This window comes from Schistosoma mansoni (genome assembly GCF_000237925.1).
Source record: "Schistosoma mansoni, WGS project CABG00000000 data, supercontig 0037, strain Puerto Rico, whole genome shotgun sequence".
Lineage (NCBI taxonomy): Eukaryota > Metazoa > Platyhelminthes > Trematoda > Strigeidida > Schistosomatidae > Schistosoma > Schistosoma mansoni.
The window spans coordinates 796,710-814,156 of NW_017386026.1; the positions used below are offsets into that span (position 1 = coordinate 796,710).

At 29.5% G+C, this 17,447-nt stretch overlaps 1 protein-coding gene across 1 annotated transcript; it reads right to left on the reverse strand.

Moving 5' to 3' along the window:
- Positions 1–522: 522 nt before the first annotated feature.
- Positions 523–17,102, reverse strand: Smp_167400 (myogenic factor, putative; the record flags this gene model as incomplete). The annotated part of the gene is made up of 5 exons (XM_018790739.1): positions 523–593; positions 5,607–5,718; positions 9,705–10,439; positions 14,796–16,082; positions 16,713–17,102. 5 exons carry the CDS (start codon positions 17,100–17,102, stop codon positions 523–525), a joined length of 2,595 nt encoding a protein of 864 aa, XP_018645980.1.
- Positions 17,103–17,447: the final 345 nt, after the last annotated feature.

Below are 17,447 nucleotides of genomic sequence, written 5' to 3' on the forward strand. Positions count from 1 at the left end.
TAACACCAGCAAACATTACTCTTCTAAGTAGAGGGTAACTGAGCATACGTAATATATGTTTGAAGAGCATGATATTGAAAAGTTTAAATCTAATACGAATCAACTTTTATAGCTTCATGGTTCTTGATCATTCTTCAGCTGTTTTCAATCTTTCTTTTTTTGATATTAGGAGAATAATTTAAAATATATTAAATATATTACTTTATTTTATAATGATTATAATCAGTTATTAGTATTAATGGTACATTTTTTCCAAATATATAAAATTGCATAATGTTTCCTTTACAGGATAATTGGTATGATAAAAATTATGTACAAAAGTGAATTTTCCTGTTTTGATAAATGCATATCATATACGGAATTCAATGGAAATTTTCAACATTGATAGTAATCGTTAGATGAACGATAGACTTGGCTATCGAAATATATATGTATATATATAAAGTATTTCTAAAGTCCTGCTTAAATACATTAGATTTTGGTTGTTAACTGAAGTTTTTTTCCAAATTTCATTTGATTAAATTAATGTCCAGCTAATGGAATCCCAATACTTTCATTACATTGTAAGGCAGTTCGATTGTCTGATACTAAAACTGAAAATTAAAGACAAAAAAAATTGAACTATTAGTGTACAGAATATATTTTAAATAATAATTGAAAGAAAAGTAAATCACTTTGTTAAAAACAGTTAATTTTTTACTAAAGAGTTGTAGCATCATTAGTCTTAGGTATTGATCAAATTCCACTAAACAAATTACAGATTAAGCAAAGATGGATAGTGGCTAGCAGTGGAATCCAGGACGCGCGTTTCGTTCTATTTGGGACTCGTCAGCTGGATGTACCCGCATCTTAGAGTTGATGTTCACTCTGGGACTCGAACCCAGTACCGTTCACTTCAAACGCCATTGCGTTATCCATAGGACGAAACACGCGTCCTGGATTCTACTGCTAGCCACTATCCATCTTTGCTTACCATGCTTGTGAATTTAAGCTATATCGAGGCAATACGCACAGTATGCACATATACCAATTACAGACTGACCAGTTGCAGTTCAAAAACATCAATGGGAAGATTTAAACAAACAATACTAAGTGAATTTAAATTACAGAGTAGTTACTAGTCTAAGGGACACGATATTGTATCCACTATATCCAGAAAACCCTAGACATAGGCTTTATGCTAATCGGTACTTGTTATTAGGAGTTATCTGTAGTTTATCATGGTGCATCAGTTCCGTAACAAATGGTAGGAAACACATATATTTAGCGTTTTACACCGACTACTTTCAAAAACCTAAAATTATAATTTATTATTGAATACTATAGATGACTTATACACTTGAGTGCTTTTAGTTTTAGAAATGGCATGAACAAGGTGTTCAAGTTGTTGTAGTTGATTTAATTATTTTAATTTAGAAATTATCAAACTAATTAGTTCATTTAATTCAACAATTAGTATGATGATTCACATCATCTTCATGAGAATTATTGTCTGTTTTATTATTTATAAAAACCAGTAAAACGGTAAAATAAATGATTAGTTTAACATTTTCTTTCTATTTTCCCACTTTCCCTCTCTTCTAATTTATTTACTGCCTAAATCAGCTTTAAGTTTCCTTATATATTCACACATTCAAATCTTAGAAGAAAAATTACAATTCATGCAAATTAATCGTATTTAATGTGTCAATCACTAATTTCGCATATATCTTCATTTATAAGTTACATATTTATTGCTTATCGTTAAACATAGTTTACTTCGTGTTATTTCTGTTTCAAACCTTTTTGTTGTTGTTATGATTGATATAGTTTATTTCTCCATCATGTTACTCTTTTTGGTGTATGTGTATGTTATTGAAAGATTAAGCCTTAATTAGCCATTTTACATGTAAAGTTTTACATTTTCCATTTATTTTGTGAAAGATTACAATTTATAAGTCATTGCTGACTTGGATGGATCACGAACGAATGGTCTCGATATTGTCTTATTATAAATGATGGTACGTCCAGCCGATGAGTTCAAATTAAACGAAACATGTTTCCTGAATTCCTTAGTTAGTCATTATTCAGCTTCTCTAGTGAGCGATTATATTTGTTTAGTGATCAGAAAAGAGAGCTTAGTGAAGTTCTAAATGAAAGATTCTTACATTGAATAGTCATTTTAATAAATAAAACTGTTTTTAAATTATCTTTCTGGTTTAATGATTAGTTTTTGGTTGTCTTATTGTTTATTTTTATTAAATTTAACACTATTTCCATGAAATCAGTGTTTGACAAAATTCAGCGTCTTCAAAAAATACAGTGGCTAGTTTCATCTGTCTCAAATGACTTTAAAATGTCCCTTTGTATTGTAGTAGTTAGTTTTGATGATAATAGGTCGGAAGATCATCTTTACCATGGAATGGTATCAGTTGGATAACCATTGGCAAGAAGGCACGAAAGATATATTTTATTGAAGTTTCATAGTATTACACACCTTGATCTCGTACAGAATCCAGTCTAGGAACTTCAAGTCTTGTTGTAAGTATACTGTTGTTTAGTTAAGGTATTCTTATTTACTGGGAGCTCACGATAGATAGAGTGGCATTGAAGTGAATGCTAAATATATAATATACACATTTCTTTTCTTGTAAAACGTTAATGATCATGGGTAGTAACCTTATAGGCTATTAGTAATACTCACTGTTACAGTATCTCAAAATACTGGGTGAATATTTCCTAGTTGTAAATACTTCCCAGGATAATATTGGTCTATGCTGATTGTACGGTATTTCAGAGATTGTTGAATTTGGAGCTTGACATTACAAAATGATTTGACTTAGACAACCAGTGAAAATCAATCAAAACTAGGAAACTATTTTGTTGGAGTATGGGACATGAGATAAATATCATCGATGATCGTGGATGATGGTAGGGGAACATCATGAATTAAGTCAAGGTAATAATCTAAGCCGTTAGACGCGTTCACAGTGAGGCCTAAAGATCCTGGAATCGATCTCCAATGAGGAGTCCAATATAAAAACGAACTATGTCCTTGGTACTTCCTAGTTTTCAATGGTTTTCTTACTGTAGTCGATCCATAATGTGAAATTTCAAAGTAATTTTTGACAATCAACTTTATTGAATGTCTTAAAATAACATAAATAACTATGAAACGGATGTTGGAAAGGGTATGCCACTGAATTATGACTCAGTAGTCTAAAAGTATTATGCTTATTGACAGATCTTAAGATTATGAGTTTTGTGCAGTACGAATTCATTTTAGACCTCAATGAGTAGTTCAAACATAGGAAAAAAAGATTGTGTAGTATTCCTGATTTTCAGTTTATAACAAAAATCTTTCCACAAAACACTCCCTAATAAATAGTAATAACTTTTATCTAATAATAATAATATTATTACTTTACCCTACTGATAGTCCATATGATATTGCGAAAAGATTCTAACTACCCTTGAATGTAAACAGTAGAACTTTCGTTTGATGTTTTATTCACTAGTCATGATAGACAAGTAATATGAAAACCACTGGATATTAATTAACTAATTATGATTTTAAACCATCACCGGAAAAAAAATATGGTTCTTTCATTGGATCACTAATGGAATTAGAATTTTATTCAATATTCATTTAAGGATCAGTCATTATCTTTCCACTTTATCCCATCTTAATCAATGAATAACAATTAATTTGATGTCAAAAAACTTCTGGATTTTCCATTAACTGAAATCTTAGTACTGATTACTTTTACATATATAATCGAGACTCAATTCTATCATTTTGGTATTATTATTATTATTATTATTATTATTATACCATACATTCATTTATCCATACAGATATTCGCTTCTTGATCATTTCTCCATATCCTAATAACTAACCGAATGCTTAAATGTTTAGTATTTATTTATACTTAGTGGTTGATATTGTGCATATCAAATCGAATTATTTACCCACAATATTTCCCAAACTTATTCGTATGTTTATATACATGCGTGTGTGTGTATTTGTGCATATTTATGTGTGCTACTTAAAACAAACCAAAAAAAAAGAACAGTATTAAAATGGATTGTGTATCCTATGCATAATGATTATTGTATATAAAGAAATGACAACCATTTCATATTATAAACAGGTGAATTATGGTTATCATTTATTAAATAAGGTTGATTGAATTTACCGTAAAGATTTAAGATTATTTACATTTATATAGGTATACACCTGTGTGTTTATTTATTTATATCAAATAAATTAAGACAGGTTCAATAAAGATCATCATTTAAGAACTAAAACAGATGATCTTATCACTACTGTTATGTTACCATATTGAAATGTTTTTTTTCTTTTTTTTGGGTAAAACTTTGGATTGTTTTTATTATGAAGAAAGATTGTTTATATACTCAATACTCGTTCTCAATGAAGTTTAATCAATTTAACAGTAGTCAGCTTCATGTCAAATTATTTTATTATAGTCGATTTCAACATTATTTATACTTTAATTAGTAGGGCGTTAAACTAGACGTCAGATTAAAGAGAGGTATATACAATAAATCCGAATTTTTAGATCTCTTCTAAGGTATAGTATAATGATTTATTTAGATTTTTCACGGCGTAGAATTTGATCCCAACTACAGATTTCAGCAATAGAATATATACTTTTTCATAGTTTCAAGCGTGAGTCAATTGAAGCTAGACCACCAAGGAAAACCTGGAAGCACTGGACGACCGTTTCGTCCTATTATGAGACTCCTCAGCAGTGCACATCCACGGCCTCGCCTCGCGAGATTCGAACCCAAGGTTTAAAACAACATGAAACTTCACACATAGCAGAACATCTTTTCTAAATCATTTTCAATGAGGTAAGAGTGATGGTTTTTATCTATTCATTTTAGTGTACGCTAAATGATTTTAAATAAGAAAAAGTAAACTTCACTTTCGACGTCGTTCCAATCGTTATCCTAATATAGTTTAATTGAAATAAGATGAAATGTGAAGCATAATGATACCTATTTTCCGTTAAGGTAATTTTTATAAAAACTTTTATCAACCGGGAAGCCAATGAAAATCATGGGTTATTAGATAATAACTTTATCTCAAGTTAGGGTTCCTCAACAGTGTTCACTCGAAATTTTAAACAGTATTCATCTCGCACATATTCCGATCTCTTGGTTACACAATATCGTTTGAATTATATTAAGGACTCAATAGTTCACGTTCTCAACTTCAATCTATTTGTAATATGATTCAATTTCCATTAGATTTTATCAGCGTGTATAAGTTTCTGTCTCATTTCTGATTTGGTTGGTGTAACAAATCATAGCTTCCTAAAAGAACTTCAAAAACTTATCGAGAATCTATTCACTAGTTAGAATATAATAATTATTAAACAATCTATCTCCAGATTTCTTTTTATAATTTCATTACAGTTTTCTGCATCATGAACTCAAATATAAACTGATTTACTTTCATTCATCCTTTTTTAAAAATATCATAATTCATCAATAGGAAAATTATTCTAGATATTTGTAATCACTTAGTCAATTAATATTTGTAGATGTTTAATTAAAATGTAGGAGTTAAGCAAAACTGGGATATATATATGACTTACTAGTTTGTGCCTGATCACCGGTTTTTAAACTGTCCAATGTTTCATATGGTGTACACATATTCCACGTGGTTGTTTGTGAATAATTACTATTAAAATCGATTAATTTGGAATCCTGTAATCGAAAATATATCAGAAGAAAAGTTGTAAAGATTATTAAAATATCAAATTAGACTAGAGCATTTTGACATGTCATTTCTGTTTAAATATAGAGTGTTAAACCTTAATTTACCATATTATCAGACTGAAAGATAAATGAAAATAAATAGTTTGAATAATCTATTCATGTGATTTAGTTTATCCATATTGTTTTCAACGTTTAATAAGTATGATATATCGCTCAATTTCGGGTATTTTTCTATTCATTACGTCATACTGAAAGCATAAATTTAGGGGCTTCCCAAGGTTTTCTTCCATTCACCGAATAGAAACATAATACACTGTTTGAAACATTTCAGCGTTGATCACACATGCTAGAAAATACTTCGTTAATATTGCAATACATAACTTAGAATGAAAATACGATCAGTTTAAAGATGGACATGGCAATTGTACACAAGTGAACAGGTTATCATTTGACATTAATGCAGCAATAGACTTTTACCAGTACGTAGATGTAGTTGATATTTCAGCAGCTCCTAGAAATGTCATCATCTTTGAAGTTGTTCCTTTATATTATAGACTGATTCACCATTTAAAGAATAATTTGTCTTATAAACATAATATTATTCAGTCATTAACCAGGAAGAAACTAGACAGCCCCTATCTAACTTTGGATAAATTTTGTATCTAGTGCAACTGTCTGATAAAACGTTATTGATAGACCTGATAGTCGATTTGCATAAAAATAAAGTGGGTTTTTCATAGATTGTTCGCCGATACTTTCCTAGACGTTGCCAATTCATTTTGGAAATCTTTTAACTGGCCTGGTTAGTTTACTTCCAATTTATTGGTCCTCAGTAATTTGCTTCAAGATGGATTTCCTATATTTTTAATGAAAAGTCATTTCACTTGTAGCCAACTTATTATAGCTACTCTCGAATGGGACTCAATGATAGTTGAAATATATCATGAAACAATGACTTTTAGCTTGTATATAATTAATTCATGTAGAAAAATTAAGCTTTCTAATAAAGGGTCGTTTATAGTATCAACACAAACTGTCTATGAATCTGGCTTTAGTTACCGCTGGTTGGATTGTTGTTAAAAACATTTATCAATGATGTATCGGAAAGGGGTTAATATGTAACCCAGTTGAAGTACAGGGGATTCCACAAACGCTTGACAATAATTTCAGTAAGTATTCAACCGAAATAACATGGATATCACTAATGCTAGTAATAATCATAGTCATATGTGTATTATTGATAACTAACATTTTACATTGGATTCATTTTATAAACACTTATTATTATTATTACTAGTAATAACAATAACAATAATTTTAATGGGAGTATCAGATATCCATGTAGTTTACATGAGAGAGTAAGTACCCATTTGACATGTACGATATAAAGAGCACCTGTTTTAGTATTCAACTTAGTGTAATATATTGACCTAAGAGTTCAAATAACCTGTATCTTAATATTTGTTTATTGAAAATTTAATTAATTGACCAGAACTACTGAAACCACACAAATTTTCTCCCTCTCTCTCTCCCTCTCTTTCTATATTTTCCTTTTTCCGTAAATGATAATCTCATTGATAACTGAACAACAACAAAAAAAGATATACATTTCAATGTAGATCAATTTTGAAAAGTTTTACTTGTTTGTTTTCTTCAAAAAAACAACTAACAAATTAGTAAAATGATTTATACAATGATAGTCTGATAGATAGATAGATATCCTATGTTGATAGTCTCTTTATTTTCCCTTGTCTATATTGATAACGAATAGTTTAAGCCATATATAAGATAATAAATAAAAAAAACTAGAAACATGATCTATGACTAACAAGTGAATTATTTATTCATACTCCACCCCCTCACTTTACTTCTTTTCATCTTTCTTACTTAATTGAGAAATTTACATAGTATGAATATACATATACATGTGGTCTATCTACAATTTCTCCACGTGGACACTTTAAAAATCCATACATATGAAAAATGAAGTAGCTTATTTATATATATATCGAATCAACATATCCTTTACTATATAATCATCAATTGGTTCATTATTCTATACCATTACAACTTTCGCCACAGTCAAGTTTAATAAATCATTTAATATTATAGATGTAAGTGAACATTTCTGTATATCATACAATCTATTTAAACTATCTATTCCATATACAGTGTAGTTATGACATTTAAATAAATATCTAACTACATATCAGGAGATCAGTCATGAAAATAATGATGAATATACAACATACTATGACATTAAAAGAAATAAGTTGAATACAAATAACAAAATGAAATGATACACCGACAATTTACAACTCTGTTTTTTTGTGTTTTTGATTTTATCTTTCTTTATTCTCCTTCCAATTCAATTTTGTTAACAGAGGAAGAAAAAAAAATTGTGAAAAAGACATTTCAATAAAGGAACAAGTGAGAAAGGGAAATAATAATAATAACGATAATAAATGTCCTGTTTACAATTTAATCTTTTAGATTTATTCCTACAATTAATAACTACTACATTTGTTATCGTCATCAGTAGGATATTTTACAAGAAAAGAGAGTACAGAAAATGTTTAACATTTATTATAAACGTCGAATAATACTTTCTGTCCAAACAAACAAACGAAAAAAATTTATGTTGTTGACAAAATGACCGAGTGTTATTGTATTAGTCTCTTTTACAAAATAATATGCCCCCCCTCAAGAATAATAATAAATAAATACCTTACTGTATGGTAAAGAAAATACGCTAACTTATTTGCTTCACATTGATGAATATAACCTTTTTTTTCTTTCATACTGTGAAAGGTAGAAAACAGAAACTATTCACTATACCACAAACTAGCTAACAATAATTCTAATAAAGATTGAATGTAGATAGATATTAATGCATAACATCATCCTTTTATTTTTAAAGGTAAAAACAAATCTGGACATATACAAAAAAATAATAATGGTATCTTCTTAAGATTGTAAACGTAAATGAAATATTTGTTTTTCTGCATATTTAATAAATGTTGTCAACTTCTAGTAGTTGAAGTATCATTTTTCATTATTAGGACAGAAAAAAAAAGCAAATAAAGAGAATGCCTTATAGACAAAGTGGTAAACAATATTAGTCAAGCATGTTTTTCCATATATATATGTATATCAACAGGGCATCTGAAGTGGTCACGAAAGGAAAAAAATAACGACGGATTTTTTTTTGAAAAGTAGATTATCTATTCAACCTTAATGCCAACTCCGTGAAAAGTGCAAATTTATTTATCGATACAAAGATAAGGCGTTGTTTTTTCTCTTTTTTTTCCCCATGTATTATGTATTATGAGTGTTATTACTTGTGAAGTTATCAGGTTATACATTCTGTGATATTTTTGGACTGAACTTAGGTAAACTAATCAATTGTGACACTGAAAATTCTAATTATATTGACTGACTTAACTGTATGGGGTTTCTTAAAAAATATATTTAATCAATCAGTTTATATTGTAAAATCATATGAGTCTTGTGAGCGTTAGTTAATTAGACTGAGCACTGCTGAGAAATCCCATACTAGGAGGAAATGACTGTCCAGTGTTTCCAAGTTTTCCATGGTGATCTAAATTCAATTGACTCATGAATTCAACTATTAAATTTCTTAAATTAAATCCCAAAATTCTTAGTAAGTTAATTATTTTGTTGATAACTTAATGTAGATAAATACATTGAAATCATGATTTCTATTAAGACAAATCGCTGTATGATGGTATCTAATTTTTAGTTATGAAAACACATTTGTGGACCAAAAGTTATTATCGGAGGGCGGATCCAAGTGAATTATTAATTATAGTGGCTTAAATTATTTATTAAAGGGGTCTCTTTTGAAATTTAAGTCCAAGCATTGATGAATATAATGAAGATTAATATATGCAATAAACATTCTGATAATATATGTGAATGATATATTAAATAAAATTGATTGAAACACTTACTTTTGTTGTTGGAATAAGGGAACATATAGAATTAGGCATTGAATTTAGTTGATCTTCAGGTCTGCATTCTGTTGGTAAACTACCGAGTGACAAATCTGTAAGAGAATCGGTAGAATCATGTCTATTTCCATTTTCTAAATTGAAATCACATCTGAAATTCAACAAATTGGGACTGTCTTGAAAACATGGATAAGTTAATAGGCATCTATTGTTATTAGATAAATGGGGTTGATTTGTCACTGATGAAGATGTTTCATTTTGTTCTTTACTATATTTATTGTTGATGGTTGTTTTCGGTTGTTTTATAGATGTATTAGAATGATGATAATTGTTTAAAGTAGTTACGGAAGTTGTTACAGATGAATTGCATTGAGTTATACGGTTATGTGCACTACTCTTGTTTACATCATTTTGAGATGTAGTAACTACGTTCAATGCTGATGTTAACGGTGTCATACCCATTGGTATAACGCCATTCTGTTGTAACATATCTTCTAAATTTTCAATATAATCTATGGCATTTCTTAAAATTTCCACTTTGGGCATACGTTGATTTGGATTAGCACATGTACGTTTTTTTAATGTTTCAAATGCTTCATTAACTTTACGTAAACGACGTCGTTCACGCATTGTTGCAGCTTTTCTCCGATCGACTTGCATAGTTTTTTTCTTGCATGCTTTACATGCCCATAGTAGACACTGTCCATGTGAACCAGGTGCAATAACATGTTCTTCCTAAGAAAATAGGATGAGAAAGTAGGAAGAAATATCGAAATACTGTTTACTTTGATTTACATACTACTTGTTTTTTTCTGAGATAAATATTTGAAGTGTATAACTAATGATAAAATGACATATTACAAGATGTAATTTAATTCCAAATAACAAGTCATTGATTTGTGTATTATTGACTTTAAATCCAATTTATATTAGCTATTAATGTGACAATTGTATAAAAAAGTTTGTAAAATAGTTCCTTTAGGGTATCTGGTCATCAGTTATCATTATAATTTAAGTAAAATGAGAAGTAATAAACATGACGACGTTGATGATGATGATGTTGTTAGCTAATCAATGGGATGAAATTCTGTTCTTATTCTTATAATAAGCTAGTTATTTTTCAGAATGCACAAGTGAAAACTGGATAATAATTTCAAACAACAGGCGCGCTGACAATTATCTGCAGAAATACGTAGATGCATAGATACACGAGCTATTATACTTAAATATATCTCAGTATATATTTGTTTCTTTAAAGTGAACAAAGGGAGAATGTTATGAACAGATAATTCTGTTTCTATCCTCGCAAGGAATTTCTGTGTGGTTGTGTATGAAGGAGATGGGAAAAATTGTAACTAATACAATTACTACTACTGAACTATTTTTTCTCAATGTTATAATAGTAAAATATTTTATCTAAATATTTTAGTTACCATGGCATAGAAGGTACATATAAGAGTTAATAGCTGTACACATATGCACACACACACAAATATAGAGATACGTAAAGTGACAACAAGACAGGAAAACTATTATGCTTGTAGGTGGAAGATGGATGTCATCAACTGATTCACGACTGAAGGGGACGATGTTGTACACATAAACAGATCTGTAATCGGGTGGGTGTTTACATACAAAAAATAATTCTTAGAAAGAAAATGGCTATAGTAACTGTAACATTACATTCTTTTAATTTAATATTTGTATAATCGACTATATAATTTATAGTGATGACATTTTAGCGTCAGTTGTTCCTGATATATATATATAATAGTTCGTAGATATATTCACTCTTTTACGATTAATTTAAACCAGTGAAGAAAAAGCGAGTGTATTGATAAATAGAGAGACTACATGTAATTACTACCTACCATTTTGCTTGTTTATGAGGAATAAAATAATGATATGAGTTCAAGAGGGAAGGAAAAAAAATGAAACGATAGAAAATAAAACAAATTAAGAGGTAAAAATTTACACATCGACTTAGAAGAGAATGAAAGACAAATCACAGTATCCAAGGTAATTTTTTTATGAAATTAAGTGCAAAGTAACCATAACAATAATATTATTTTCATTAATGAAGACGATAATAACCATAAACATTAAATGTGAATGAAATGAATACTTTGAAAAAAGATTAAATAGAATGAAGTAAAGTGAACAACTGTTCAAATTTAGACATATAAAGATTTTAAGCTGATGATTTGAGTCTCTATAATGCTTTCTGTGTTATATATATATATATATATATATATATATATATATATATATATCGCTTGTTGATGTGGGTTTGTTCTCTGAGCTGGATGGTTTGGTCGTGGAGCTTTCATCATCCCTCTGAACGACATCATCAGCACAAACTTCGCTTGTAAACAAGGCTATTATTACTAACAGTGTCATCACATAGTCATACTTTTGTTCTATTGCTAAATGTCTTGAATAATAGTGAAAAAAGATAACTTTGTTTTTTAATGATACATTGATTATTTACTACGGTAAATATGTAAAATTTCTTCTTATTCTAGAAAATCCTTTTTATAAAGGTTTCTAGTAGAAACTAATGTTGACTAGTTCTACAAATTACTAACTTACTAATAACTGCATGATTACAATAGAGATTAGTTTCTAGTGATGGTTTCTACAAACTGTGAACGATATACCGTTACTCGTAGATTTGACCAATTAGTTACTCACCTGCGACACTGTTACTGAGGATCGGATTACATCTTAAGCTTTCTTCACTTTAATTTTTGGATAAATGGGTTTTATTTCCAGAGGAACCTAATATTCTTGGATTTCGTGTCATACTTATGTGTGTTTTTGTAGCTAATTAGGATACACACTCAAGATCACACTCACATTCTCTACATTTTTAATTGACTATCCCTCTCTTTCACCTAGTAGTGAAAGTAAACTTTACGGATTCTTAATTGCTTGTTATCGATATTCAGAACTGTAACCGACTGATCCCTGTCGACATACGAGCATCTTGAACGAATTGCATTAATATAGCATTATGTCATAAATTTTGATATATTTGTGTCCAGGAATCGAACAGATTATTTGTAGTCCATTATACTAAAAACAGGAGATTACAAAACATAATCAATACCTTCATACCCGTTCAAAAGGTTAGTAACCATCTGGCCTGTTACCTCATCGGATAATGAGTTGAGCATTTAAAACCATAAGCATCGTCCTATGTTTCGAGTCTATATCAGTACCGTTATGCAAATACAACCAGTTAGCGAGTCTGAAACAGGAGTTACGGATTCCAATTCTAACTATAGATAAAATATGTTAAATTACTTTCTCTAAAACCGTCTAAGCTAAATAAACAGTTTGGTTTACTTTCTTATCAGCCATCAACATGCTTTTAATGTCAAAAGTTTCTTTATCCTAAACGAAAATGATTATGTAATCCTGTCTAAAAGTAGATTGAATAATACTTGACATGTGATAAAATGGTATTTTATAGTTAATATAACTGGCTAATTCCAATGTCATTTATCATTAAAAGATTATATCATGCATACATTTAACTGGTATGCTAATTTATGCACAATGTCTATCAAATTTGTAGATAAAAGAGAACTAGACATTTTCACTGTTCAATTGATCTATTCGTTTAATGCTTCACTGCTTGCATTATATATAACAACAGTAATAATAAGTGAAGTGGGATATATATTTTATTGGAAGCTGGAAGGGGGAGAGTAGAAGGTCGAATATACTTTTCTACGTTAACATTAAACTTGTTACACATGATTTCTTTTAAACAAGTTAATTAGATAACATTATTTAAAGGATGATCCTTTTCATAATAAAAAAATTCTTTATACAGGTTATATTGTGTTGACCTCATGGAGTCATTATTATCAGTATTATTATTATGTATTTTTTTCATTGAGAACATTTAAAGATAGGATTGATCAGTGAAGTGACTTTTTAGATAAGTTGGAAATATTCATTTTGGTTTATTTAAGAGAGATGTAAAGATAAAAATCTGGAGAGCCATTGAATATGTCTTTATCAATTAATGTTTTAACTCAGCAGGGTAACCTATGCAGTTGAATAATATGCTTATTTTTTTGAAATTGATGATACAAAGTTTCTATAATGTAAATTAAAATTTACATGAATAGATTGGGATATACATTTACACAGCAAAAATGAAAATGTATAGGATATTCTTAATATAAGTTTAACCATTCCTTTTCACCAATTTCAAGTGTGAGACAGTCACTCAACAGTGACATCGGAAGATTTTTGGCCTTTATTGCGAATTTATCAATGTTAAGCAAATAAATCATTGTAAACCAAGGTTAATGTTCCAAAGGTTAAATGCTGGTCCCGAGACATGAAGGCCCTGGGTTCGACACCCGATTAGCCCATGCTTATCTTACTTTTAGTATGGATTGTAGTCTATTGATCAGATTTCTGTATGGATATCAATTTGGTGTTTTATTAAGTTGTCGTGCTATAAAACTGAAGTCAAGAAAAGTTTGTGTTTAATTTAAAATAGTTTTTCTATATCACATTTAAACATTACTTAAAACAATAACTGATTATTTGTGTCAAACACAGATATGGACGATTAATTACATTCAATAAATCCTAGGTGAAGTACCAAGATTATAGTTTTACCAATCAGCTTATTAAAACTTTAGGTTTCACACAAGTCTAAAGTTCATTTATTCAATAAATGAAGAAAAAAAACTCGTTAACTAAGTTTTCATCTTTGATTAAATTCTAGATACAGGATAATTACAGTTATGATATACTTCTCATTTAATTTCAAGTATTTTTGAAGAACTGTTAGTCAAACATGATTAGCTCAATGCCTCAGTTATATGTGTATAAGCCCAAGTTTCCATATCATATTACCGCAACGATATGAACTTTAAAAAAAATGATTAAGAAATCAAATGATGTGGGATCAATAGTAGAACAAAAGGCCACACTTTAAGGATAGTTTTAAAAAGGAGAAATAGGAAACATGTGTATGAAGGAATGCCGGAACTCAACACTTTGAAGACCATAAAACCCATTTACAAACATATTGAAATATGGATTACTTAAAATGCTTACCTTAGTTTCTTCAGTATCATCATAATCTGAATCAGATTCGTCATCTGTACTGCTACTTGTATCATCACATATATTTGACTTCATTACTGCTGTTTTCATCGTCGACTGTGAAGTTTGTAATTCATTTATTGTTGTGTTGATCAAATGATGTTTATCTATACTCATCACTGGTTGTTTCATACGGGAATAACGACCACGTTTACGCAATGATGAGGTTGTTTGTTGTTGTGTACTTGGTCGTTCAGGTTTCGATGAGATCGTTGTTGAGTCTGACTGCATCATTGACTTAGTACGTTTTAGTGATGTAGTTGTAGAATTATTTGTTGACAGTTCTGTTTGTTTTCGTCTATCATTCTTAGTTTTCTCACTTATCATTTGTTCTGTGTCAATAGATGATTTATTTGAATCAGGATTTGTATATTTATCAGTCTTTTCTACTGATATATTATGGGATGGCGATGTTATATGGAAACTGTTATTAGTTATGTACGATACTGGTGGGTTGCTGACAAGTTCCGACTTTTGACAAGTGTTTTTATTTGTTGTACTTTGTAGATGAGTCTGAAATTCATTTAATAGGCAATGAGGTCTTTTTCCTGAATTGTTATTATTGTCTGACGATGCATTACCAAGTGAACTTGATGATCTCGATGCAGCTGATGAAGTTGAAGAGGACCCATCAAAAATAATCTGTGTTTGATTAAAACTACTTACTGAATTCTCACTTGTTGTGGGAGTGGTTGTGGCAGCGATTTGTGTAGAAACTGGTAGACAATACATGTTATGATTATTATTAGTAGTAGTGCTACTATTGTCATTGTTATCAAAAGATTTGGATATATTTGACACGTGTTGTTTAGCCTCTGTAATTAATAAACGTTGTGGTGTTGTATTATGTAACAGATCAGGGCTATTATAGATTCTATTGTTCAAATAATCTATTTGACGATTGCCAAAGTTTGCTTCTGATGATAATGGAGTTGATGTAAAATGGCTTGCTGATGTTAAATATTTACTAGACTGACGATGTTGGTGTTGTGACATTAATGATATTTCATCTGGATACGTATTTATCTTATCTTGTGTCCAATTATTTGATAAATTAAATTCATCATTTGTTACCGAAGGTATTATGATTGATGATGGAATTATTGTTTGTTCATTTGAAACATAATTTTCAGGATAAGGTGATTTCAAATCGTTGAATGTAGTTTTTCGAGAGTTTCGTATATATGTGTTATGTTCATTTGGTTGTAATAGTTGTTGAAATTGTTGTCTTTGTTGATTCTGTTTATGTTGACGTAGATAAGTGCTATCATCATCTTCATTATCATCATCATCGTCAATTGGTGTTTCTATTTTAACAAGTTCATTTTCGGGAACATGTTGATAATGATACACTGATGATGGTAAAAATTCATGATTATTATGTGGATTAGATAAAATATTTGTATGACATAATATTAAGTCATCATCAATTGTTGATTTTGAAGTACTATTATAGTTATGTTTACTATTATTATTAGTAGTATTGGTTACTAACTGATGTACTAATGTTTGAAATGGTGATTGATTTACAAACTGTGAATAGTGGTCCAGATGACGCAATACAGATGTTTTTATTAATTCAGTTTCATTTGGTAATACTGTGATAAATTCTTCGGTTGTCGGTTGAAGGAACTGAGAATTCAGTGAAAACTCAATTTGATCACATAAATTAGTTTGATATGTTTCTGCTGTCATTGACGATGTTGGTGTTATAGTTGCTGTCACTGACGCTGTTGTTGTTGAGGTTGATGATAATGATGATGGTGATATAGAAGGTAAATGATGATTTGAATTAATTAATGGTATAAAAGAATTCGCACATCTAAATGGATTATTATCATTATTATTGTTATTATTATTCAATGTGACAATAGGATAATGCGGCTGATTTGTTGTATAATGTGAATTAGTTGAATATTGATTTGACAAATTTCCATAGGGTGAACTAGTAGAAGATGATAGTCCATAATGATTAGTATGACTATCTAATATGTTATGATTGTATTCGGAGTTGTTTTCTACATTGAAATTCACCTGTTCATTCGTTAATGCAATATGATGATGATTAATAGATGAAGTGAAATGTGTCGAATTTTTTGTTGTTGCATTATTGTTATTATTGTTAATCACTTGTGTAGGATAAGATAACAGTTGACATGATTCAGTAGATATATCATCTATTATACTACTGCTATTATTACTGTAGTTAGCAAATGTATTGTTTAAACGATGGTGTGACTGTTCATATTCTCCAATCATAATTTTGAGTCCACGTGATTTTTAATGTGTAGAAAATTTTCCAAGGATTTTTCAAATAACACAAAAGGACAACTGTTAATTGTCTTGTCAGAGATTTATGTATATATGTATTAATACATAAATCAATTAAGTATTGATACTATTAGTGTTAAATCTGTAATAATCTGATCACTTTGATAAAATCGATTTCGTTGATACTTGGACACGGAAATAGTAAGAAAATTTGTTATCCTGTTTCACCGTATAATATGTAAAAGTCAGCAGGTGAATTCACTGCAATAGTTTTGATCAACTTCTGTTGTTTTTCGTTTATTAGACAACAGTTGGTATTACTCCAGTCAGCTG